Source organism: Cyphellophora europaea (assembly GCF_000365145.1).
Source record: "Cyphellophora europaea CBS 101466 unplaced genomic scaffold supercont1.1, whole genome shotgun sequence".
Lineage (NCBI taxonomy): Eukaryota > Fungi > Ascomycota > Eurotiomycetes > Chaetothyriales > Cyphellophoraceae > Cyphellophora > Cyphellophora europaea.
Genome location: NW_008481797.1, coordinates 2,685,973 through 2,707,637, shown reverse-complemented (window position 1 = coordinate 2,707,637; position 21,665 = coordinate 2,685,973). Strand labels below are relative to the sequence as shown.

Here is a 21,665-nt window from a genome sequence, read left to right as displayed (position 1 = left end):
AACAGGAGCGGCGACACTTTTTGGGCGCGCAGGCGCGATCCGCTGCGAGGCTTTCCTTGGCATCGTCACGTGACTTCTGTGCTTCAGTGCTTGATGGGTGGCCACCCGTAAGGTCAGCGAGTTGAACAACCCAATGGCTTTCACAATATCATATTCCGGATGCCGATCAAAACAGATCTGATTAAAGTCAAGTTGAATGGAGTTGATTGATGACGGATGCCCGCCCAGTCTATCGACACTTCACTCCTGTAACCATCTTAAGGCGACCAACACAACACGAACACCTCCCACCAAGTGGTCTGTGTGCCTTGGGCATGAGCGGCCTTAAAAAGTTACTGCTATCTCAGCCAGCGAATCGGGGTCTCTCGTCGCGTAAACTGCTCTTTGACAGATGATCGTATGCCCGAAATGTAATACAGTATAGATATCTCTTCCCGAAATGACCCCTGCAATCAACGATATGCCCTATGCCATGCAGATGTATCGTTCGTCACACTCGTTTCGTCGTGAATTAGTACAATATTTGAACTGGCGGAAAGGGTAGTCCGAGATGTTGGGACCTAGGCAGCGGATGTCCTCGCTGGCTTCCAAGGATGTGAGAATTCATCTTCGTCGTTGGTCGGTAGTCACATGTCGCCGTTTGGATGTAAAGGCACACATAAGTGTATATGCCGAGACTGTCCGGAAGCACGGAAGATGGATGCTAATTGGTGCTGGCACAGCAGCAGTCTCACGGCTTTCTCCCAACGACGACGATGCTATGGACGATGATCAGTTCTGGCACGTTTGCTTGAGGCACAACAAGCTCACAGTTGGAAGTAATAATGGTGTTTTCTTGAGTCGATCTCAGCGAAAGCTTTCAAACACGCCTCGTTCACGGCTTCGGGCGTAAACTGGGAGAAATGGTCAGTCCATGGCACCACTTGGGAACGACCTTGACTCACCCCCATACTTTTGGTCCAGATATGCATGAGCCATCCTTGGAGACCAGTCTTGTAAAATCGCTCGAAAAATTTCCCAATCTCCTTGTATTTGGGATCGGCAGACCACCAGCCCACGGGCAACTTGTACTTGGCTTCCCTAACATCAGTGAAGCCAGCATCCCGCATCATTGTGCTCATGTTTTCTGCAATTTGAAAATAAGCACCATGAGTTGAGGACATGACTTGAGTCATTTCTGCAAGTCGCTCGAGCTCGCCATCAGGTTTTCTGGTATCGTCATCACAGTAGACCTTGATCTCAACTTCGATTTGCTCGATCCAGGCTCCAGACTCCATGTTACTGCAGGGTCATGTCAGCATCATGGTTCCAGCTAGTTGCGTCCAAAGCACTGATGTGATGTGAGGAGGAAGAGGACGTACTCTAAGCACTGCTTGTACAGCGGCAGCCAGTCTTCTAATTTCAACGATGCAAATAGTGATCGAATGTGGACGAGGTCAAATTTGGTGCTGGGATTGACGAACAGCCACTCTTCGGTCACGTCGGCCAACTCGAACTGGCAATTCGGGATGATTGGATCGTTGCGTGGCGCTGAGTCGACGCCGAGTACATTACACTCGGGATATCGGTCGGCAACGCCTTCAGACCAGAGGCCAAGACCGCATCCAAGATCGAGTACATTCTTCAGCTGATCACCGTCGACGGGAGCGGCAAAGTACTTGTCGTCTTGGATGTAGAGCATCATCTCATGGAGGACCTCTTCGTTTTCTTGGGAGCGCTCATCGTAAGGGAAGGGATGACCGGCCTTGTAGTCGTGATAAAGCCGACCATTCTCCCAGGTAAAGTTGTATTTGGTAGAAGCAATGGAATATGCCGAGCCATCGTCATAGTCGAGGTCTCTTGACAAGCCATAGTCTTCATCTACCGGGATCTCGGATGGCAGGCTGAGATCGTCCATCTTTTCTCCTGTAGGCGGAGGTGTCATTGCGGTGACCCATTCCATCAAAGAAGCGGCTGCAGCTGTGCCGGACGTGTGGATTTAAGCGTGTAACGAGATGGATGCAGGAGACATGGCTTCAGGAAGAAAAAATGGACTAAAAACGGGACAGCCGAATTATGAGGGTCTGCAGTGAGTGAGCAGCGGGTTGGAGTTTTTTAAGGTTCGACAGTGCTTGGGGACGGAATGAAGAAACCATGGGTGAACACGAAGCGGTGCCCTACATGTAGGAAATGTAATCTGCTGTACTCCGTATGTTGGATAGCGGATCCAGTGCTAACTCCAGTAACTAGCGTCTGATAGAGATGGATCATGCGAGCAGTGCGAGCAGGCATAAGAGGAGTCTGCCAGTCGATGGTGGGGGAGAGGGTGCTGGCAGATCCGCCGCAATGTGGGTGGCATCTGAAACTTGTCTGGCTCGAGGCTAGACAGACTTTCGAGCCGGCGATTCTGGTCACAGTATCGAGAGCACGGCCGGCAATGCAGTACGGGTAAAAGCTTTTGAAACGGACGCAATGTTGCGTAGGGTATGCCAGTCAGAGAGGGCACGCGAAGAGAGTGGGAACTCGGCAGAAGGCAGGTGTGCAGATAGTTCCAATCTTCTCAGGCGGTAGCGTAACTAGCCTGCGAGCATCTGCATGTGCGAACCACATCGCTGGGATTCCAAGGCCGACCTGCCACTCAGCGGACGTCTGCGTTGGCATCGCTCGCCGCCAAGCTTGCCTAATCCATACCCAGGCCCAGCAAGTCGGATTCCTGTCAAGCCCAACCGCTACCAGGGTCCCCGACGCGGTGTAACGCTCAGCGTATGGGATACGGAGGAAGGAACTCTGTTTGCTTTCTCGGGCATACCCGTAGGCCCCTCGCTACCGTCTAATTGGGCTTCCCTCCAGCCTACGGAGTCCTTTTTGTAGCTTGGGTGACCGTGGCCCACAAACACCTGATAGCACGTACAACGTACGGGGACCAAAGGCTTCTTGGTGGCGAGTCACTTGCGTTGAACGGCGTTACATTCACAAGTTATATGCGGTGTGAGGGTGCATTTGACAGCTGTGGTGTTGTGCAAGGGGTTGAGAGGTGACGACTCCGGGGTCGGGGCCAATAAGGGACTCAACCAAATTGCTGGGTCGCTGTCAAAATCCCATGGTGTGCCCACCAGTGGCCACCTCTCATCTCGCTACACACATAGTCGACGTGCGAAGCAATAGCTAGTATGTCGATCCACGGCTCACATCTTTCCGTGCGCTCATGTTGTACTTGACCATTGTCCTGCAGCAAAGCCGCTGTCTGATCCACGATTTCCTTCTACACTAACAATCCATGCCCTGCATGCAGGAGCAGGTCGACATGGTTGCCTCGGGTGGATCTGTCAGAACCAGTCCGTCCTATGATGCGCTGACACGAAGCAATGAACGATACTCCGTACATTGCAGCGGGAGTCGACCAGGAATACACGGTGCATGGTACAGAGCAAAGAATGCGGTATCATTCAGAACAGGTCCCTATATGTTCTGTGGTCCCCTCAGTTACTGCCTTGGTTCCTTAACGTACAGGTACAGCGATGGAATTACTCCATGGCACGGATTACGATCAACGTTCCGGACTTCCAAGACTCAGACATGACCCCCACCGCATTGAGGCATCTACGCCTGGCTCTTGTCCGCTGGCGGCGGAGTCTTTGACTTTCTCCACAGGCAAACAGTGCAAATCGCAGAGAATGCGAAAAGCACGCTGTGTCATATTAGCCAATGCTCACAGCATGAATGTCGAGAGGTGAACATACCAAAGTGCCATGCTCAAGCCCCAAATCGACTTGATCTCCAGGCAGGTCGATTTCGATGTCCCAACCCATTTGGAGTAATCAATTCGCCCACCATTGTTGCCGAGACTGCTGCCCAGCGCCGATGTGAAGTCGTACGCACTTGACGAGACATTGGCCATATCGTCCAATACATTGCAGTTGAGGTAGCTGACGGGTCTGCCTACAACCACAGACACCACGACCAAGGCGACGAGGAAAGCGCCATCGACTCCGGTGATGATCAGATACGGCAGAAGATTGTCAAGGAATAAAATGAAGGTAATGGCACAATAGAGTACCGCAATGCAGACCTGACTCGTTAGTGAGAGCTTCCGGGACTGCTGAAATAGATACTCACTATGCTGAGTGTCGCGATCAGGATCCGCGGAGGAGTGGCATTGGCCGTTATGATGTCGGAGACAAAGTTCGCGGTCATGCCGATAACAGCGATCAGACAGGCTGCTTGCAAAGCTCGGCTGATCTTGAATGCCGCACCCAAGGCGCCATGCTGTCCAGCCGCCATCGTTAAAGAGTGTTCGGTTTGCTAAGGGAGTGTGGTCGTGGGCCGTCGCGGCTGGGAAAGAACTTGAACTCGGAGCTGAAAAGGATTGTGGTTGACTGTTTGTGGCAAGCCAGTGCCTGTGCGAAGCAGTAGAGAGGAGACAAAAGATGCAGAATGCGCCCGATCCTGTTTGCCGGTCTATTCACGACTAAGGAAACTGTCAAGGAGAGTATGGGTTGGAGTCCGACCATCTCTGAAATAAGTCGAGCTTCTTTATATGCCTACCTTGGCTGCACTTCGGACTAGGTGAGTCTCTGAGTCCACCGAGCAGTGGAGAGAGACGGTGTTGAGACATTGACCAGAAGTTTCATCTCTCACTGTTGTGATCCAAGTGCTGTGGTCTAAGTTGGTCTATGGACGATTTGAGACTGTTTCGACCGTCGGCGGCCAAGGCCTATATCAGGGAGGGAATTAGCCGCCCAGCTGAGACGCGGATTCCAGGAGCCGCCAATGGGCTGTCAGATGTTCATTGGCTGTGAGAGCGCCCGTGGCATCCATATGCGTACGGTACACGCGGCTGTGCCTAGAGCGGCGCTGTGTCGCAATATGCTGCGAGATCAGCAGTGTGGTTCCAGAGATTGTGAGGTTGTCGTGAGGTGCGAATAAGCGCTGCGGCTCTGGTTCAAAGAGACATCATCAGACAGAGCAGGCCCGGAAACGGCTAACTTGGTCTCGTCTCGCCGTCATCGAAAGCATACAGAGCGTTGCTTGTGGAATCCAGCTCATGTGGGAAGAGGCGTCGCCGTCAATTACAGCGCTCGAACTGGGCCCCACAAAAATGATGCCCAGATCGGCGGCTGCAGCTATCAGCTGTGCTCGTCTTCCCCTCACAAAGCATAAAATTTTTGACGGTTTGCGGTAACAGCATCCTTATCTACAGCAGCAAGCTCACTGCAATCTAGGGTCTTATCTATAGCTGGGAGCTTGAGATATCTTCTGGCGCAGTGTATCGACCGCAGCTCATCTTGCTAACACTTTCTGCAACTCATCTTGCAGCTTGCCTCGACTTCTCACGAATTGTAAAAGCGAGTTGGAGCTACGCAGGGTATACTTCCGACGTCCTCCCCACACGATCCCGCCAAACCACCTGACCTTTCCTTCCTCCCGCCATCGACAATTGGCTGGGAAAGAAAGGCAAGTCCATGCCGTCCGACGCCTCCTCACCATTGCCTCTTGCGTATACGCGCAGCCGTCATCATGTCTTTAACCAGAGTATCCTCCACCGACCAGTTCGAGCGGTTCGATCCCGCTGCCGGGCTTGAACACCGGAGGATGAGCTTCAACCCCGTCACAGATTGGATCCCGCCCAAGGACAACACTGAACCTCTCAGCGCTGCTAGCGTTCTCGAGTTTGAGGAAGTGTCCAAGTCTAGAAGATTACGTCAGTTGTCCATGGCTCGCCCTTCCACGATATACTGACAGGTCGGACCAACAGTACAGGTCGCAATTGCCATAATCTACTGCCTTTTCGCAGCCGGCATTGTATTCGGATATGCCGCAATCAAGCCTGTCCTCATCGACGAGGGCGCCTTTCGAGAGCTGTGCACGTCAGAAGAAGTAGAAAAGGGCGTGTCCCCATGCTACCAGCAGGAAATCCGCCTCAATCTCATGTTCACTGTGGCCGCTGTATCCACGAATGTGGCCGCGCTTCCTATAGGGACGATACTGGACAGATATGGTCCTAGGGTTTGCGGTATCATCAGCAGTGTTCTTCTTTTCGCAGGAGCGGCCCTCTTCTCGTTCGCGTCCAGCATCGATGGAGATGCCTACACGCCAGCGTACTTCCTTCTCGCTCTGGGTGGGCCTTTTGTCTTCATCTCTTCCTTCCAGCTATCGAACGCATTCCCTCAAAGGTCGGGGCTTATCCTTGCTCTCCTCACTGGGGCGTTCGACTCATCATCCGCACTGTTTCTTCTATTCCGAGTCTTGTACGAGAAGACTGGTGGACAGGTCAACACCGAGAACCTCTTCAAGATCTATCTGGTGGTCCCTGTCTTCATCTTACTGGTTCAAGTTTTTGTCATGCCGAAGCACTCCTACAAATCGGTGAGCGAGATTGTAAAAGAAGCCGAGGACGAGATCAATGCACCAACACCACCCAACGCATCCGTCGAAGAGCAGATCTCTGCACGTGAAAGGCGGGAGAGCACTGCCTCCGAGATTACTGCACTGCTAGAGATGCCGGCCAACACGAAGCGGGCAAGCAGGGAAGAGAAGAAGAACACGATATCGGGAGTGTGGGGCGCCATGCACGGGCACACGGCCTGGGAACAGATCAAAAGTCCTTGGTTCTTGCTCATTACGCTTTTTACGGTTGTGCAGATGACGAGAATCAACTATTTCGTGGCTACGATCAGGTCACAAGAACGGTGGTTGCTGGGATCCGAGAAACAAGCCAGAAAAGTCAACGAGTTCTTCGACATTGCATTGCCTGTAGGAGGCGTGCTGAGTATCCCCTTCATCGGAACTGTTCTGGATGGCACGTCGACTCCATTTGCGCTCGCATGTCTGGTCGTGGTCGCCACTATCATTGGGGTACTGGGATGTCTTCCCTATACTTGGGCTGCAGTGGCCAATATCGTCTTGTTTGTCTTGTATCGGCCGTTTTACTACACAGCTGTCTCGGACTACTCAGCCAAGGTCTTTGGGTTCGTCACCTTTGGAAAAGTTTACGGCCTTATCATCTGCTTGGCAGGACTTTTGAACTTTGTGCAGAGCCCCCTGGATGCCCTGACGCATAAGACGTTCAAGAACAACCCTATACCTGTGAATGCCACTCTTACGGGCCTTGCTGTCGTTGTCGGCACCGGCCTCGTCTCCTATACCTATATCAAGAGTCGGAATCTGGCCCGAGCCAAGCTGGAGGATGAGGCGGAGGGCGCCACCGAAAGATTGATGCCGCATCCCAACGGTGAGGGGTATGGAACTTGAGGCGTTGCCGACATGAACGACAGCTGGATGGGACGGTCGGGCAGTTGATATTGCGTCTTTGCGCGCCGTCACGCAATGTCCTCAAGGCTTAAAGGCGGTCATATTCTCAGCATTCTTCCCGGTCAGGGAAAAGCTGCAGGTCTTGGCGCGAGCAGCACGGAGCATGAATACTAATCAAAAATGAGGGCGGTTGCGGTGTAGTAGTGCAATATAAAAGGCGCAGCATGCGCAGCTTCGGATGTCAAGTTTTGAGTAGTGCTTTCCTCACTTGCTTGAGAGTGTCCCTCTTACCATCAACTTCCACAGCTCTTTATCGACACGAATGCTTAGAACAATGTCGTCTAGATGCTAACATTGCCAAATTTGCCACGCGAGTTGCAGCGTCAAAAACACGTCGCTCCTTCTTGCCTGAATCGGATCAAGGTTGGCCATCCACAAACGACCGTCGCTCCTGCAGGAACTTGGGTCCTCCTGCGATTTGGAATGTCTTCAGAATCTCCCAGGACTGCTCCATATGCTGCACCTGGACCCACCATGCATGACCTGCAAGCGAGCATGTACCTTCAATCATCCGCGCCGTATTCGAAAGTTCTTATGGCCATTTCCCTCGCACCTTACTTCCTAGCATCACTCGGCTCAATGCCAGTGACATCATATTCCCACTGGTTTTGAGACGCGTGAACTTCCGTCACCGGAGATGCGAGCATGTCTGCTCATTCAAATCATCATGCAAGGCCCACTTGGCTGCTTGTGGCAGCCCCCGGGACGGTTCATTGCTCAGGATCCGGCGTGTTATGTCGGGCCAGAAGCATCCTCTTTGAATCCTCGGGGGCCGTTTGAATGCTGTGCTGACGTTTCCCAGACGCAGTTCGCATGTTAGGTAAGTCTGGAGCTGGATGGAGAGGGGTTGGCTGGTTGTTCACCGCGGCGCTTGTCGTTGGATCGTGATGAGGGGCATGGCCATATCTTGACGCAACGCAAGCTTTTCCAAATACTCTTCGAGGCCTCTTGGGCATATAAATATGGCAGCACACTCTCGTTCTCATCATATCCCCAGTCATCTACCGCTTGACTTCCATACACTGCACGAATAACCATACCTGTTCAGCCACTGTCGCCAACATGCCCACCTCCTACGAAGGCCATTGCCATTGCGGCCAGAGTACGTCTACATGCAATCCCCCCACAGTCACACCCGACTAATCGAGCACAGCTGCTTGGACCGCCGACATTGATACTGAGCGACACGTTCTATGCCATTGTGGCGCATGCAAACTCATGAGTGGTGGAGAGTTCACCTTGAACCAGATCATTCCCAAGAGTGCTTTCAAGCTCACCAAGGGCAACCTCAACAAGTATACCTACAAGGGTGACTCTGGTAAGTCTAGGTGTCCCTGTCAGGATACTCCTCTTCGAGCTCGTACACTAACGGTGTCCAGGCAACTCCGTGGACTGTTTCTTCTGTCCCAACTGTACCTCCAACCCCTACCACCACCAACATATCATGGGCGACAACATTGTCATCCGCACCGGCCTACTCAAGGGAACGGAGAAATGGGGCAAGCCTGCTCTGGAAATCTTCGATGCCCAGCGGGCAGAGTGGCTTCCGCAGACGGGTGACGATAGCGTGAAGGGACCTCCTCCCTCCTAAGTTCGCGTTCGAGGGTAATGGTGGACTGAGGGTGGATATCTACTCGCCCGAGTGTGTGGGTCAGCGGCGTTCAGAACCCATGCCGTGTGACCAAATGGGTTTCAAACAGAGTCACGACGAAGAAGATATAAATTGGCATGTATCCAATGCACATGTTTTTTGGATGACATTCTTTCTCCGATGTTATCGATTGTTCTATGTGCTTCATCGCCGGCGCCCACAATTGTCAGATGCAGTGCTGCAATGCGAGATTGTTCTGGGCCGTTCATTTTGTACATCAATGCCCCCCACCATTGGCCACAAGGCCGCGCCGCCGCATTCCAGAAGTAGGGAATCTCGAAGGTCGTAATGGTACAGAATGTTCGTAGATGAGTAGGACTCGCCTGGCTAACGACGAAATCGCTTTTACGCTGGCAGTAACAGCTCCGCCCACTCGCTGCTCAACAGTGTTACCGCGGCCTATTCGCACTCATACGTTAGCGTTGGAGAATTCTCTTCGTTCCCTCCGGTTCAGATCCTCCTTTTCTTGTTGTTTTCATTTTCTCTCAGATCATGGTTACGAGAGACTTTCCATAGCACAAAACAAAGGGGAAAAAAAGGGCAGGAGGGAAGGACTCACGCCGAACATGGCAATGCTAATGACCACGCTGCGGTTGTCTTCTGATGTCAGCGCATCGTACGCTGAGCCGAGATAGCCGCTGGACTTTTGCTGGCGGGAGCGCGCCGGTTGGACTTGGATTCGCTTGGGAGGCATGTTTGTAGAAGTGATGGTGCTGCGGTTTGACGGGTTATACGGGTGGTTGACGGAAAGGGTATCGACAAAGGCGCTTGATGACTCGTGTGGTTATCGGTATAGGAAATTCGGGACGGTGTTAAGGGGAGCGACGATAGATAGGCAGCGGTGAAATGGACTGATGGTGGAGGTGAAGTGAATGGGAAGCGGTGCCAGCTAGCAGCTCGGTCCTAGAAATTCTTCGCTATCGGATTTGATATCCGTCTGAAATAGTCGAGCCGCCACTCTCCTTGAGCAGTTCCACCGGTTCCCAGTTCGAGAGGTCCATTTACTTTCGTTTGTCGCGTACAAGTAGTCTGTCTTGGGATCTGTCAGCACTTATATTGAACTCTTCCGCTGCGGTAGGACGGTCAGCGAGCTGTGATATCCTAACCACAGGTCGGACAATAACCACTGCCTGACTTTCCCAGAGTCCCATCCGCGGCCAACGGTCGCTCGCATGCGCACGAGGTGACCCTCAAGACACGATTGTGGCCAGCCACAGCCATGTCATCAGTAGATGATCTCTTCCGCAGGCCCAATGCCATCCCTAAGCGCAAACTTGAGGATCCCAACGCGTCCTTCGGCGGACGCTCAAAAACCGCAAAGTTCTTGAATGGCACTTCCCCCCACAGCACCTCCACTACACAGCCTCCGCCTCCTTCGGTACAGGACGAGAATTCCGAGCAGCCAGCAGGGCATGAGGGCGACGAAGACGATCTCGAAGCCGGCCCCGCTCTACCACCAGAAGAGGACGAAGAGGGCGATGATGAAGAAGGCCGATTCTTCGGTTCGGGCGTCACAGACACCGAACGGCAGGCTCTAGACCTCATCAACCAGAACGATGGCGACGAGACCCCCGAAGAGACTATAGATCTCTCCTGGCTGAAGCGTACCGCCCTGTCCTTCGAGCGGAAGATCAATAAAAACGCCGAACTACGCGCCAAATACGCAGACGACCCTCTGAAGTTCGTGGCCAGTGAGGCAGACCTGGATGCCGAGATCAAGACCCTATCTCTGCTGTCCGAGTATCCGGCTCTCTACCCGCAACTGGTCAAGTCTGGTAGCTTGAACAGCTTGGTCCAGCTATTGGCGCATGACAATACGGACATCGCCATCGCCGTGGCACAAGTGCTCGACGAGCTCACCGACGAAGATACCTCTGTCGAAGCCGAGCAATGGAGTGCTCTTACTGCCGCACTCTTCGACGCTGATATCCTCGACTTACTCACTTCAAATCTCTCTCGGCTCGATGAGACGGCCGATACCGACCGAGATGGCGTCTACCACATTCTCTCTGTACTCGAGAACCTGCTATCCGCGCCCGCGAACCACGACGTAATTGGATCGAAAGTTCTGACCTGGCTGCTGGGTCGCATAAAGACCCCTGACCCCACAGCGCGAGCCCGTGTTGGCCAGAATCGACAGTACGCGGCCGAACTGCTCGCCATTCTACTACAAAATTCACATTCCAACCGTAAGCTTGTTGGAAAAGGAGTCGATGACATCCTCGAGCTCCTCGCGCCTTACCGCAATGGCGACCCTGAACGCGACAGCGAGGAGGAGGAGTTTGTCGAGAATCTCTTCGACTGCCTCACCTGCCTGGTCGAGGACGAGCTACCAGCAGGCAAATTCCTGGACGCAGAAGGTGTAGAATTGTGTCTTATCATGCTACGGGAAGGTAAGCTGGCTAAGGGTCGGGCATTGAAAGTGCTGGATCACGCCATGGGAGGTGCGGCGGCCGTGGCGGTGTGTGACAAGGTCGTGGACGCGGCGGGGCTGAAAACCATCTTTGGGCTCTTGATGAAGGGAGGTGGCAAGGCTAAGGGCAAGGACAGGAAATCGTCCAGCAAGGGCAGCCTCGAGAGAGAGTCCGTCGAGCACCTCATAGGCATATCAGCCAGCCTGCTCAGGTATACTCCCGCCGATTCGCCGGCTCGAATACGGACTCTGGCCAAGTTCGTGGAGCGCAACTACGAAAAGATCGACCGCTTGATCGAGCTCAGAGGCGAATATAGAACCCGTCTCGCCAGGGTCGACGCTGTAATCGAAGACGAGAAGCAAAAGCAGCGCACAAGTCCCTCGCCCGAGGAACTGGCCGAGCTTGAGGACGAGTGGCTGTCCCGTAGGCTGGAGGCGGGCCTGTACAGTCTGCAGACCTTGGACGTGGTCCTGAGCTGGCTTGTCGCCGAAGACACAGGCGCCAGATCGAAGATCGAAGCTCTTCTGAAAGCCAATGACGGGACGGCTGTGCTGAAACGCAGCTTGCAGGAGCAGCTTGAGGGCATTGATGCCGACACGGACAAGGCTAAGGAAGGGAAGGAGATGCTCGAAGCGCTCGTCAGATGTCTGTAGGCTTTAGGCCTGCAAGCGGACAGGGCAGATCTGCCTCTTTTGCAACTGCAGCTGCGGCACCTGATCCTTCTTCCATGTTGTTCAGACTCGCCAGCCGTGACTGTCCGCCCGTGACTTCCCTAATGCCGCACCTTTGACACACTGCAACCTGATGCGTAGCGCGAGAATGTCCATCAGCGCCTGCCGGGTGTCCTTCAACCAGACACATCCACGGACCGGTGTGAGCGACATGGAAGGCTCGGTACCGCCTCCGAAAACGTGCTTCCATCCCATTTCTCCAGGCTAGCGGAAACACGCGTTATAACCGTATATAAGATCCTCTCAGACAAAGCTGTCCCAGTCCGGGAACGTGATCTAGACTTGAAAGCCCGCCCCTCGTAGCCCTAGCTCAGACACAACTAAGCTTCTCTCTTTCTCTTACTCCTTCTCCGTCTCCTTCTTCCTCCCCACCCGGCCCCTCGTCTCTCCTTCCTCCCACTCTCTCTTTCCATCAACCCAACCGCCTTCCAGCACCCTACCCACTACTAACAGGCGGCACAACAGCCACCTCATCCCCAGCCCTCAACCACACCTTCCCGTCCCCCTGCACATCATCCAGCTCAACAACCCCGCCATCCTCCCCAACCTCAAAATCCACATACTCCAAATTGACCGTCACCGCCGCACTCCTCAACACCTTCCTCTTCATGCCGGGAAACTTTTCCTCCAGCATCTCAAACAGCTGCTTCAACGTCATGGGCGCCTCCAGCGTGAGGGAGTCGGTGTTGTTGGCGACCGTGGAGGCGGAGGCGAAGAGGAGGAGCGTGAATGTGCCCTGTTTGTCCGCCGCGCCCGTCGTGCTCGTGCTGCTGCTGAGTCCTTGAGGCGGCGCATCACCCTTCGCATCTTGGGATGCATTGGAGGCGGATACGGCTTGTGGCGTGGTGGACATGGATGCGTTTTTTTTGGTCTTTCTTATGGCGACCGCGGTTGAATAGGCCTCGGCCTAGATAAGCCGACTTGGAAAATCAGGTCCCGTGGTCCTGGTTGGGTCAGGCCCCACGAGAGCAATGATAGGGGGGGGGAAAGATTCGAGAGGCTGAAATGATGACTCTCCCGTTTGACGGGGCGCGCTGCTGTGCTGTCCTGTCTGGATCTCACGCACGCCGCGCTTCGGTGGTGCCCGTTGCGAGCCCGGAAGGACAGTAGTCGTGCCTGACTAACCAGCAACTTACTACGAGGAGGTCAATAGGCGAACTTTGGTCGGTGTATGCGCTCCGGCAAGCTTGTGCTTTCCGTTGTGTGAGATGACTACTCGTAGATACGCTGCTGCGTAGCTGGCAATGCGATAGAATGTCTCGTGCGAGATAAAAGAGGTTGCCAAGAGCACTGTAATGGGAGAGCCAGGCAATTGAAGAGGCCGACACACCAAGGTCTACCGAAGCACACGAATATAAATATCAGTGTGAGGAGCGAGAACAGCTTGTGGTGGAGGAGCGGATTACATAACCGTCAGCGGAGCGGGCCGAGATGGCCAGCACTCAGGTCGGGCTGGTCACGACAACGGTCCAAAGGAAGCATGGAAAGGTAGTGTTCACGTCGTTAGTGTTGTCAGTTGCTGACTTTTTGTACTCGTCATTAAGTCCTGTGTCCATGATCCATACACTGTCTTCCGAAGCCTCGGTCGATACGCGTCTATCACCCAGCTTCCTCGAAGTTGACCGTCAACTTGCAAGCATGTTCGCCAGTAATCTATGCTCAGCCGCTTTCCCTTGTATCGAATAGAAGTCCGCAACTTGGGCCATGAAGCAAGTAGTTGCACCCGAAATGCTGCAAACCTCTTCATCTAGTGCTCCAAAATGCGGAGAGAGCCTTGGACGACAACGTTCTCGAGGACGGATCCAGGAGGAATATCGATGGTGCTGTTCTCGGTAGCGACAATGATGACAGTGCCTGCGTAATGTTAGCGAAGCTCACAATTTCCAGTGCTGGACTTACCCTTTAGGACAATGCCACGGCCAAAGTTGACATCGCCAGTAACAGTCAAGTGGTCCAGCTCAACAATGTTGGGAATGCTACCGATACGCTTCTGGAACTGAGCGACCTTCTTGAAATCACCGCCAAGCTTGATGAGAGGAGCGGGACCGAATCGGTTGGGATCCATGACAAGCTGGCCATGGCTGAGGGTATAGAGGTTGGACTTGACGAGCATGAGGTCAGAGCAAGTCTTGACGGGCAGGAAGCGTCTCCGAGGAACGTTGACACCGTGAGCGTTCTTGAAATGACGGATAGCAGCACCGACAGCAGTCTCGAGCTGAACGATGCTCTGGTCGGCCTCGCCCTTCTGGTCGGCGGGAATGGACTTCTCGTTGGGGATGATCTCCATCTCAAGCTCGTTGGCCTCGACGACGCGCTTGACCGCACGCAAGTTCATCCAGATGTTGTTGGTGTTGAAGTACTTGAACTTCTTGATCGACTTGAACTCATTTACGTACTGCTTGGGAACCTGAGCAATTTCGAGCAGGCGAGCCTTGCCCTCGTAGTCGATGATGGTGCCACCCTTGACATCGGCCTTGGTCTTGTCGGTCAACTCCATGATATACTCGGCCTTGGTCTCAACCATGTGCTGGAGAATTCGGAGGTCGACGACAGCGCCAAGGTTGTCAGCGTTGGACAGGAAAATGATCTCGACTCCACGCTCGAGCAGTTGGTCGAGGATACCCGAGTTGTAGAGCGACTCGAAAACGTCTCCGTGGCCGGGAGGATACCAGTCGGAGATCTTGGACGAGTATGATTTGGGCGCAGGGAGGAGAGAGTCCTTGAGAATGCGCGGGTAGCGGGATTGGTTGAACGTGAGGATGTCAATATTGTGACCTTCGTACTTCTTGATGATCGCAGCGGTATCATCGTCGGTATTGAACGAGTTCATGAGGACGAAGGGAACGTTGACATCGTAGGTGCGGTTGAGGTGTTCAATCTGACGAACTGAAAGATCGAGGAAGGACATGCCCTCTCGAACCTCAATGACCGACTTTGGTCCAACGCAACCCATGGATGTACCAAGACCGCCATTGAGCTTGACAACCGCCAGCTTGTTGAGGAAGTCGACGGCATCGGTGTTGGGAAGCTTGTCGTAGTTGACGACCTGCTCAGGTGCGGGAGGGTTGATCTTGTTCCAGTCGATGGTGTTGCCCTTGGCCTTGTCGTTCAAGTAGCGACGGAAGAGGGCAAAGAAGTTGTCTTGCTCAGCCTCGAATCTCTTTCTCTCGGCGGGGTCGGGACAGGTCTCTGCAAGGTTGTTGAGGGCATTGCGCATCTGGCTAGCTGCGACATTGGTCGAGGTGTTCTCGAAAGCCTGAGTGTCGACTTTGGTCAGCGGATACTCTTGCATGGCGGGCATTTTCATGGAAGTCGAATTTGAGAGCTGCGAAGCCATAACGAAAGTGCAATGATAAAAACGCAGATAGGCGGTGTGCAGCGCTGCAAAGGAAAGGTGCAGTGCAGGGGCAAGGGATGGTCAATGTGCGAATGGTGGGGATGATGTAAAGTGACGCCAGCACAATCAGCCGTTTACTGGCTGCTGAAAGAAGGTAGGTAACATCAGGATCTCAGGTGTGGGAGTGAAGGCAGTGGTGGGCTGAAACAAAGGTCTCGATGCCATTTCCACAAGTATCTTTTTTTTTGTGCAGGCCAGGCCCGGCCCGTTTTTGCAGCTTTGCTCTTCTGGTGGTGGGGAGGGATGCTCTTACCACATGAGATTGGGTCTTGCCGTGGTGACGCTCCTTGAAAGCTGCATCACCACCGCCATTGCTGGCAGCTTGTGGACGAAGGTGCGAGGGAATTGCTTTGGAAGCCATGGTTGCGGAACCTGAAGACAAAGAGGTCAGTTTGAGTCGAGCAGACAGGGAGGCCGGCGTGCTTTTTGAGCTCCAACGAAGCCTGTGTCAGGTCGAGCACAGCAACACGAATGCGTGGCTTTGCCGAGACCTTTCGTTGGCTACGTGGACGGTTTATGATTATCGGAGAGAGAGGCGGTCAGTACTGACAGGGTGTGCAATAGTGCCTCCACGTATATCAATAAACGGAAAGAGATGTGGAGATCAAGTGCCGGCTAGACGTCGATAAGGATTTGACAGTTTCCACGAGGACGAGAATTTGCGTGTGGGCACTGTTGTACAACAAGCAGGTTTATATCAGGAGTAGTCGCTCACGAGAGACGTTGTTGGGAGCAGTGGTCTGAATTTTTTTACAGTGTTGCTATGTTTGTCGGACCCTGCAACTGCTCTCCCCACTAAGCTCGACATCCCACTGGCAAAGTGGCATGCACATCAATGAGGGGCGAGTGAGGGGCAGTGGACAAGGTCATTGAGCAACTGGTGGCGAACGCGTGTCTCAGCGCCGCCAATGACTGGCTCTTGGGAGAAGGCCGCTCTGATCGCAAGTCTTTGCCGCCCGCTCGAGACCTCAGCGAGCCGCGAGAACACTACTACGCAGTCGCCCTTTTCCGGGAAGATCGCTCAGCCAGAACCCGTAATGGGCCCTCTATCAAATACCGCAATGTCTTGTTGGGATTAATTCGGCTGCTACTAGCACAGGGCCAGGACTCGCGATTGGTGCTCCGAGCGAATCGGGGCCAGATCTCCGGATAGCTGTGTAACTCATGGCTGCCATGAGGCTGCCCGTGCTCCAGGTGCATCACCTGTACCTCTCTTTTTGCCGGCCATACGCCGGTGGGTGAAAAACTAATAATAAAACTACGGGAGGATATCTGGTATCGCTGAAACTAGGCACGAAAGCCACCGTCTGGGCATTCGCTTCCATCCGTTACTCCTTGGTGGCTGCCTCGTGCTTGCCACTGGCATCACGTCTAGCGAAGAAGCTCTTCCGATGCGGGTCTCTTTTTGATTCGGGAGATTCCCTGCCGCTTGTAGAGGGTCTCAAGCTTTCGCCATCGCCATGGGCTGCCGCTTTGAAGCTGCTGCGAATCGTCACCGTGCCCGAGCCAGCCTTGACCGCTTGCTCAGACCCGGCGCCCTGGTCCGATACAAAGAACATGCCTTCACCGAGATCGTCGTCTCGGAAGGTGTTCTTGTCCTTGACCGATACCTGGAATTGCGCATCTGCGGAGCAGTTGACTTTGAAGTTTTCGTGGCTGGCATCATACTCGACTGTTCCAGAAGAGGATTTGACGGCCTTCGTCTTGAAGAGCTCTTTCCCTCCCTTGGGACCAAGCATCTTGACGTGAACGCGGACGTCCGCAGATGGCGGATATCCCGATGCCGAGACAATAACGAAGCTTGCGACGCCGGTTTCCGCTCCGCCCGGCGTTCCGCCTATCATAGAGCCGCCGCTCTTGGTCCGTTGGTGAGGCGTCATTGGTGTGCTGGGTGCTGACACTCTAGGACTCGACTCTGGCACTTCTGACAGTGCCGCCGCTCGAGCCGGTGTGCCGCTCGGTGTGCTGGGAGGCGGAGTTGCATCGGCATCACCGTTGACCAGCACCTCCTCGTCCTTGCTTCTTCGTCCTGTGAAACCACGTTTCAGGAAAGAGGCTCCCTTGATGACGCCACCTCCAACTGCACCACCAACTTTGGTGACTCCTTTAACAGGAGCGCCGACGACCTTGCCAGCTGGAGCGAAGGTGCCCGAGAAGGTAGATGAGCCCTGTCGCGATCGCGTCACATAGTCTGGCTTGAACATCATCTTGAGACGTAGTGCGCCCGACTTGCCATCGAGCTGGTAACGCAGCTCTTGGGCCTGAAATGGCTCCAGGACCTCTAGATTGATGGGTGTGCTGCCCAAGAAGTCCGCCTTATCACCGAAATCCCAATCGTAAACGTCGCACCTGAAGTCTGCTCCCGTTCGTGACGGAATCGGAACTTCGAAGAACTCGTTCCAGGCAGGATGCAGCGTCTTCTTCTGAACTTTGGTCTTGAAGACATCCTTGCCATTCAACTTGAACTTGCAGTAAGGGTCGCTGAACCCATTGCGATCCGCTGATGGTAGATCATCCGCGTCTAGAACATCGACATGGAGTGTTCCCATGTTGTTAATGCTCTCGCTTGGATCAAGCTTCATCTGCACAGGAAGGTATCTCATCTTAAACGTCACCTTGTTAGTCGAGCCATCGGTTCCTTTCAGTGTCAGTTCGGTCTCCTTGTAAAGACATTGTTGAATGGTCTGCATGGTGTTGCCCTGGAGTTTGGCGACAATGTGGTCGTCATCAGTGCCCTTTCCTGCACTGTCTGTCTTCTCGACAAGCCGGACAGTGATTCGTGAGACGTCGAGCTCTCGAACAAACGCGTCACCAGTTTCCTGGAACTTGTGCTTGCGAGACTTAATCTTCGAGGATGTATACGATGGGAAAAGGTGATCGTCCATAAGCACCTCTAGCCAAATATCGTCGTGCGCGAAGGATCCTTCAAGAATCTGGAAAACAAGCAGTCCGCTTTCTGCAAACTGGTCAGTGGTATTCAAAGATAGCGTTTCGAGAGTCATACCATATTGCGCTAAGTCTTCCGCGTCGATTCGTACCTTCGGAGCTTCTTTCTTGGACTCGGCAATGGAGCCAGCAATTGACGGAGTACCGTTCGCCATGCTCAGGCGTCCGGCTGCTTCAAGACTCTTCCGACCATCCAAGCTAGGTCTAGCCGTACTGGTCGGAGTCTTGATATCCACCGAGGACTTTTTGCTATGTCCGCGGATCGGAGTGGCAGGTGCTTCAGCTGAAGCGGCTGCGAGCTCCTCTGCGGCTTTGCGCTCTTCCTCTTCCTCATCTGGGTCAATTACGTTCAAGGTGGGGAAAAACGAGACCGTATAGTTGATTTTGCCCTTTGCCTGACCCTGGCCCCCAATGCGGAGTCCCTCAGAAAGCGGCTTCTTTTCGTCGTGGACTTGGTAGCCACCACCTTCAGCCTCCTTCATGTACTCGGACGCTATGATCTGAACTTGCCCCAGCGGGCGGTCCTTGCCGAGCTTTTCCGCGTCCATGACCTGAAGGGTCAAGCGTTCCGCGGTCGTATGAATTGGCACGTATATAACTTCATCCCACTTAGGATTGAGTTCGTTCTGGAAGGTGACAGTTCTGCCCATAGGGATACCAGAGAGTAACAGTCTGGCGTATGGATCCGATTTTCCAAACGTCTCGAAGTTTCGAAGGTCTTGAGCACTCTGCACGTGAACGCGCATTACTCCCACAGGGGTAATGTAGCCACCAGACCCGCCTACAACACCCTTCAGCGCCACTGGTTTCCAGTCAAGTAGTAGTTTAGCCCGGCCGGTCTTTGTGCCGTGCAGGTTGAACCACTCCTGACCGTTTTCCATTAGTCTGAGCATGTCGTTCATCTTGACCTGATAGGTGCCCAGCACAGGGTCAGTGGCAAGGTCACGGTCGTCTTTGATGACCAGACCAACTCTGGCCTTCTGACGATCTGTGATAAGAATCGATTTGGTGGCATCAGGAAAGACAGGATTATTGGTGCGCTTGAGCTTGCCCGTAATATGAACCTCCTTGCCGTTGATCAAGAGCACGGCGTAGGGATTCAGCTGTCCGACCAAGCTCTTGCTACCGTCGAGATCTTTGGCCTGCTCCATTGTGATACGAGCAATGCCTGTATTTGATTCGGGAGGCGGCGTTGTCATATGTTCATCGACCTTTGTGCCCTCAAGAACCGGGAAGAATCTCACATCGCACGAAATGATTCCACGTGGCTTGCCATTTGCAAGAACTTCGAGGTGAAGATTTTCGTGTTCAAAGTCGTTCTCGAGTCGGTCGAGCGGGAAAGTTGCGATACCCAATTCCTTGTCCTTACGAATGTCGTTGTAGTCAAACGCGGTGAGAGTGAGAGCGTCGCTTTTGTTGGCGACGATGATGTAAAGTGTCTCTCCCCATCGAGGGTTGGCACTTTCATGGATGACTTTCGTGCGACCAAGCTCCTTACTGTTATTGAGAGATGCGACTACGTAAGGATCCGGCGTTCCAGAAAACTTGTCTGGGTTCTTCAGCCCCTGAGCGCCATGAAGCGTGACGGCAACAACACCGATAGCCATGTCGATGGGGTTGCCAGAGAGCATCTTGGCCACTTCGATAGGGAAGACGTTAGGATCGTACATCATGGGTCCGAGATTGGCGTGGATCTGATCTTTGATGAATGTCTCTAGACCGGGAATGAAGTTGATGTCAAAGCCGAATGTGTCGCCTCCTAGCGGCTTGCAGACGTAATCAATTTCAGGACGGCCTAAAAAGCAGATGTCGACACGGTCGATGTGAGGAAAAGGGAGCTGAAGCTTCATCTTCACCCGCATGAGACCGGAGAGGGCAAAATCTTCGACTATCACGTCCATGGCTTTGCTGACCATCGCCTTACCGATCCGAATTTCGAGTACGACCTTGGGATTGATTTTGTTCTTCAGCTGCCGCGCAGTCATGTCCATCGTGTCATTGGGTGTGAAGCTGAATTTCCAATCCATCATGACAATTTCGTCTTCAGTTCGTGGATAGGTCTTGACATGTTCGAGCCTGGGTGGCTTTGTTCCCAAGGTGAACTCCTTGAGGCGCATGCTGTCGAGGAACGCAGGGGTTGAGGTACTGAGGACCTGGTCGACAGACTGCACGATGCCCATGGCCAGCTGAGGTGCGTAAATTGGCCAGAATTTGACGAGGAAGCTGTTGATCCACTCGAGACTTTCATTGTCTGTCTCAAGTCGAGCCTTGGCCATCTCGCGAGTGACATCGTCCCTAAAGTTCCGACGTGTCCGTCTTACAGAGGTCCTGTAGTATGAGCCGCAGGTGGCCATGATGAGGAAGACCCAGGCAAGACCACCCCCAAGCTCCGCTACTAGCCATGATGCCAGACAGGCAAAGACGATGACCGCCGCATTGTGGTACCAGTCACCAAAGAATTTGTCGTCTAGTTTTCCTTCGATCCAGGTCTGATGGTCTAGTAAATTGCGGTCGTCTCCTTTCTCCGACTCTGTCTCGCCGGTGCCGAAGCGAGGTGCCCAGCCAACCTTTGCCCAGTCACCAGCGTCCTCGCGAGGCGCTCCGTTTGCTGCCTTTTCTTCAACCGTCTCGGCGGGCAGAGCACCCGAGGTTGAGGGGGGAGGAAGCTTGTAATCATCTGGTCCGCCGCCATTCTGTATGCGTTAGCCCAGGCTCTAGAGTCGTGAGATCGGACTCACTAGGTCAGTGACGATGCCCATGCCCTTCGGGGCTCGAGAGCCTCTCGTGTCGTTGGCACGCTGTAGAGGTCAGCTGTGAGACATTGCTTGGGGGACTTAAGTTAGGTATACCGCTTTTGCTTGAGCCGCTTTCTCTTCTGGCGAAGCGTCTGGGTCAAACTGCATGGCAACCGCTCCCGCCTTTTTGCTCTCATTCAGAATAATATTCTCAGCTTGCTGGGCCGTCACATTGCTGGCAGGGTCGCGGGCAGCCTCGACCGCGAGCTCCCCTTTGACCTCACCGTTGAAGCCGGACGCCATGGTGAGAAGGGCGCGGTGTGCTCAGCGTGGTCGAGGTGGTGTTGGTGGGGAGCACGTAGCTCGCGACCAAGGAGGTCGTCGCAGATAAGGGTTGAACAAGCGGCAGAGAAGTGTGCGACGTTGTGTGAGAGCGTTGGCAGGACGTTGACAGGACGTGCGAGAGCGACTGCGTTGGGGAACGCAGCGGCAGGCGGGAGA

The 21,665-nt window shown here is 53.8% G+C and overlaps 9 protein-coding genes across 9 annotated transcripts; 3 read left to right on the top strand and 6 right to left on the bottom strand.

The window, feature by feature from the left end:
- Window positions 1-806: 806 nt before the first annotated feature.
- Window positions 807-1,924, bottom strand: HMPREF1541_01027 (uncharacterized protein; the record flags this gene model as incomplete). Its single annotated transcript, XM_008713328.1, has 3 exons — window positions 807-893; window positions 945-1,281; window positions 1,362-1,924. The coding sequence occupies 3 exons, from the start codon at window positions 1,922-1,924 to the stop codon at window positions 807-809; spliced, it is 987 nt and encodes a 328-aa protein (XP_008711550.1).
- A 1,655-nt stretch (window positions 1,925-3,579) lies between these two features.
- Window positions 3,580-4,260, bottom strand: HMPREF1541_01026 (uncharacterized protein; the record flags this gene model as incomplete). The annotated part of the gene is made up of 3 exons (XM_008713327.1): window positions 3,580-3,667; window positions 3,720-4,048; window positions 4,096-4,260. The coding sequence occupies 3 exons, from the start codon at window positions 4,258-4,260 to the stop codon at window positions 3,580-3,582; spliced, it is 582 nt and encodes a 193-aa protein (XP_008711549.1).
- A 1,236-nt stretch (window positions 4,261-5,496) lies between these two features.
- Window positions 5,497-7,230, top strand: HMPREF1541_01025 (uncharacterized protein; the record flags this gene model as incomplete). The annotated part of the gene is made up of 2 exons (XM_008713326.1): window positions 5,497-5,680; window positions 5,735-7,230. The coding sequence occupies 2 exons, from the start codon at window positions 5,497-5,499 to the stop codon at window positions 7,228-7,230; spliced, it is 1,680 nt and encodes a 559-aa protein (XP_008711548.1).
- A 1,122-nt stretch (window positions 7,231-8,352) lies between these two features.
- HMPREF1541_01024 (uncharacterized protein) lies at window positions 8,353-8,881 on the top strand (the record flags this gene model as incomplete). The annotated part of the gene is made up of 3 exons (XM_008713325.1): window positions 8,353-8,392; window positions 8,444-8,608; window positions 8,670-8,881. The coding sequence occupies 3 exons, from the start codon at window positions 8,353-8,355 to the stop codon at window positions 8,879-8,881; spliced, it is 417 nt and encodes a 138-aa protein (XP_008711547.1).
- A 556-nt stretch (window positions 8,882-9,437) lies between these two features.
- HMPREF1541_01023 (uncharacterized protein) lies at window positions 9,438-9,635 on the bottom strand (the record flags this gene model as incomplete). The annotated part of the gene is made up of 1 exon (XM_008713324.1): window positions 9,438-9,635. One exon carries the CDS (start codon window positions 9,633-9,635, stop codon window positions 9,438-9,440), a length of 198 nt encoding a protein of 65 aa, XP_008711546.1.
- A 525-nt stretch (window positions 9,636-10,160) lies between these two features.
- On the top strand, window positions 10,161-12,008 carry HMPREF1541_01022 (uncharacterized protein; the record flags this gene model as incomplete). Its single annotated transcript, XM_008713323.1, has 1 exon — window positions 10,161-12,008. One exon carries the CDS (start codon window positions 10,161-10,163, stop codon window positions 12,006-12,008), a length of 1,848 nt encoding a protein of 615 aa, XP_008711545.1.
- Window positions 12,009-12,522: 514 nt separating this feature from the next.
- On the bottom strand, window positions 12,523-12,939 carry HMPREF1541_01021 (uncharacterized protein; the record flags this gene model as incomplete). Its single annotated transcript, XM_008713322.1, has 1 exon — window positions 12,523-12,939. One exon carries the CDS (start codon window positions 12,937-12,939, stop codon window positions 12,523-12,525), a length of 417 nt encoding a protein of 138 aa, XP_008711544.1.
- Window positions 12,940-13,833: 894 nt separating this feature from the next.
- On the bottom strand, window positions 13,834-15,378 carry HMPREF1541_01020 (uncharacterized protein; the record flags this gene model as incomplete). Its single annotated transcript, XM_008713321.1, has 2 exons — window positions 13,834-13,940; window positions 13,986-15,378. 2 exons carry the CDS (start codon window positions 15,376-15,378, stop codon window positions 13,834-13,836), a joined length of 1,500 nt encoding a protein of 499 aa, XP_008711543.1.
- Window positions 15,379-16,811: 1,433 nt separating this feature from the next.
- Window positions 16,812-21,467, bottom strand: HMPREF1541_01019 (uncharacterized protein; the record flags this gene model as incomplete). Its single annotated transcript, XM_008713320.1, has 4 exons — window positions 16,812-18,439; window positions 18,488-21,122; window positions 21,168-21,227; window positions 21,279-21,467. 4 exons carry the CDS (start codon window positions 21,465-21,467, stop codon window positions 16,812-16,814), a joined length of 4,512 nt encoding a protein of 1,503 aa, XP_008711542.1.
- Window positions 21,468-21,665: the final 198 nt, after the last annotated feature.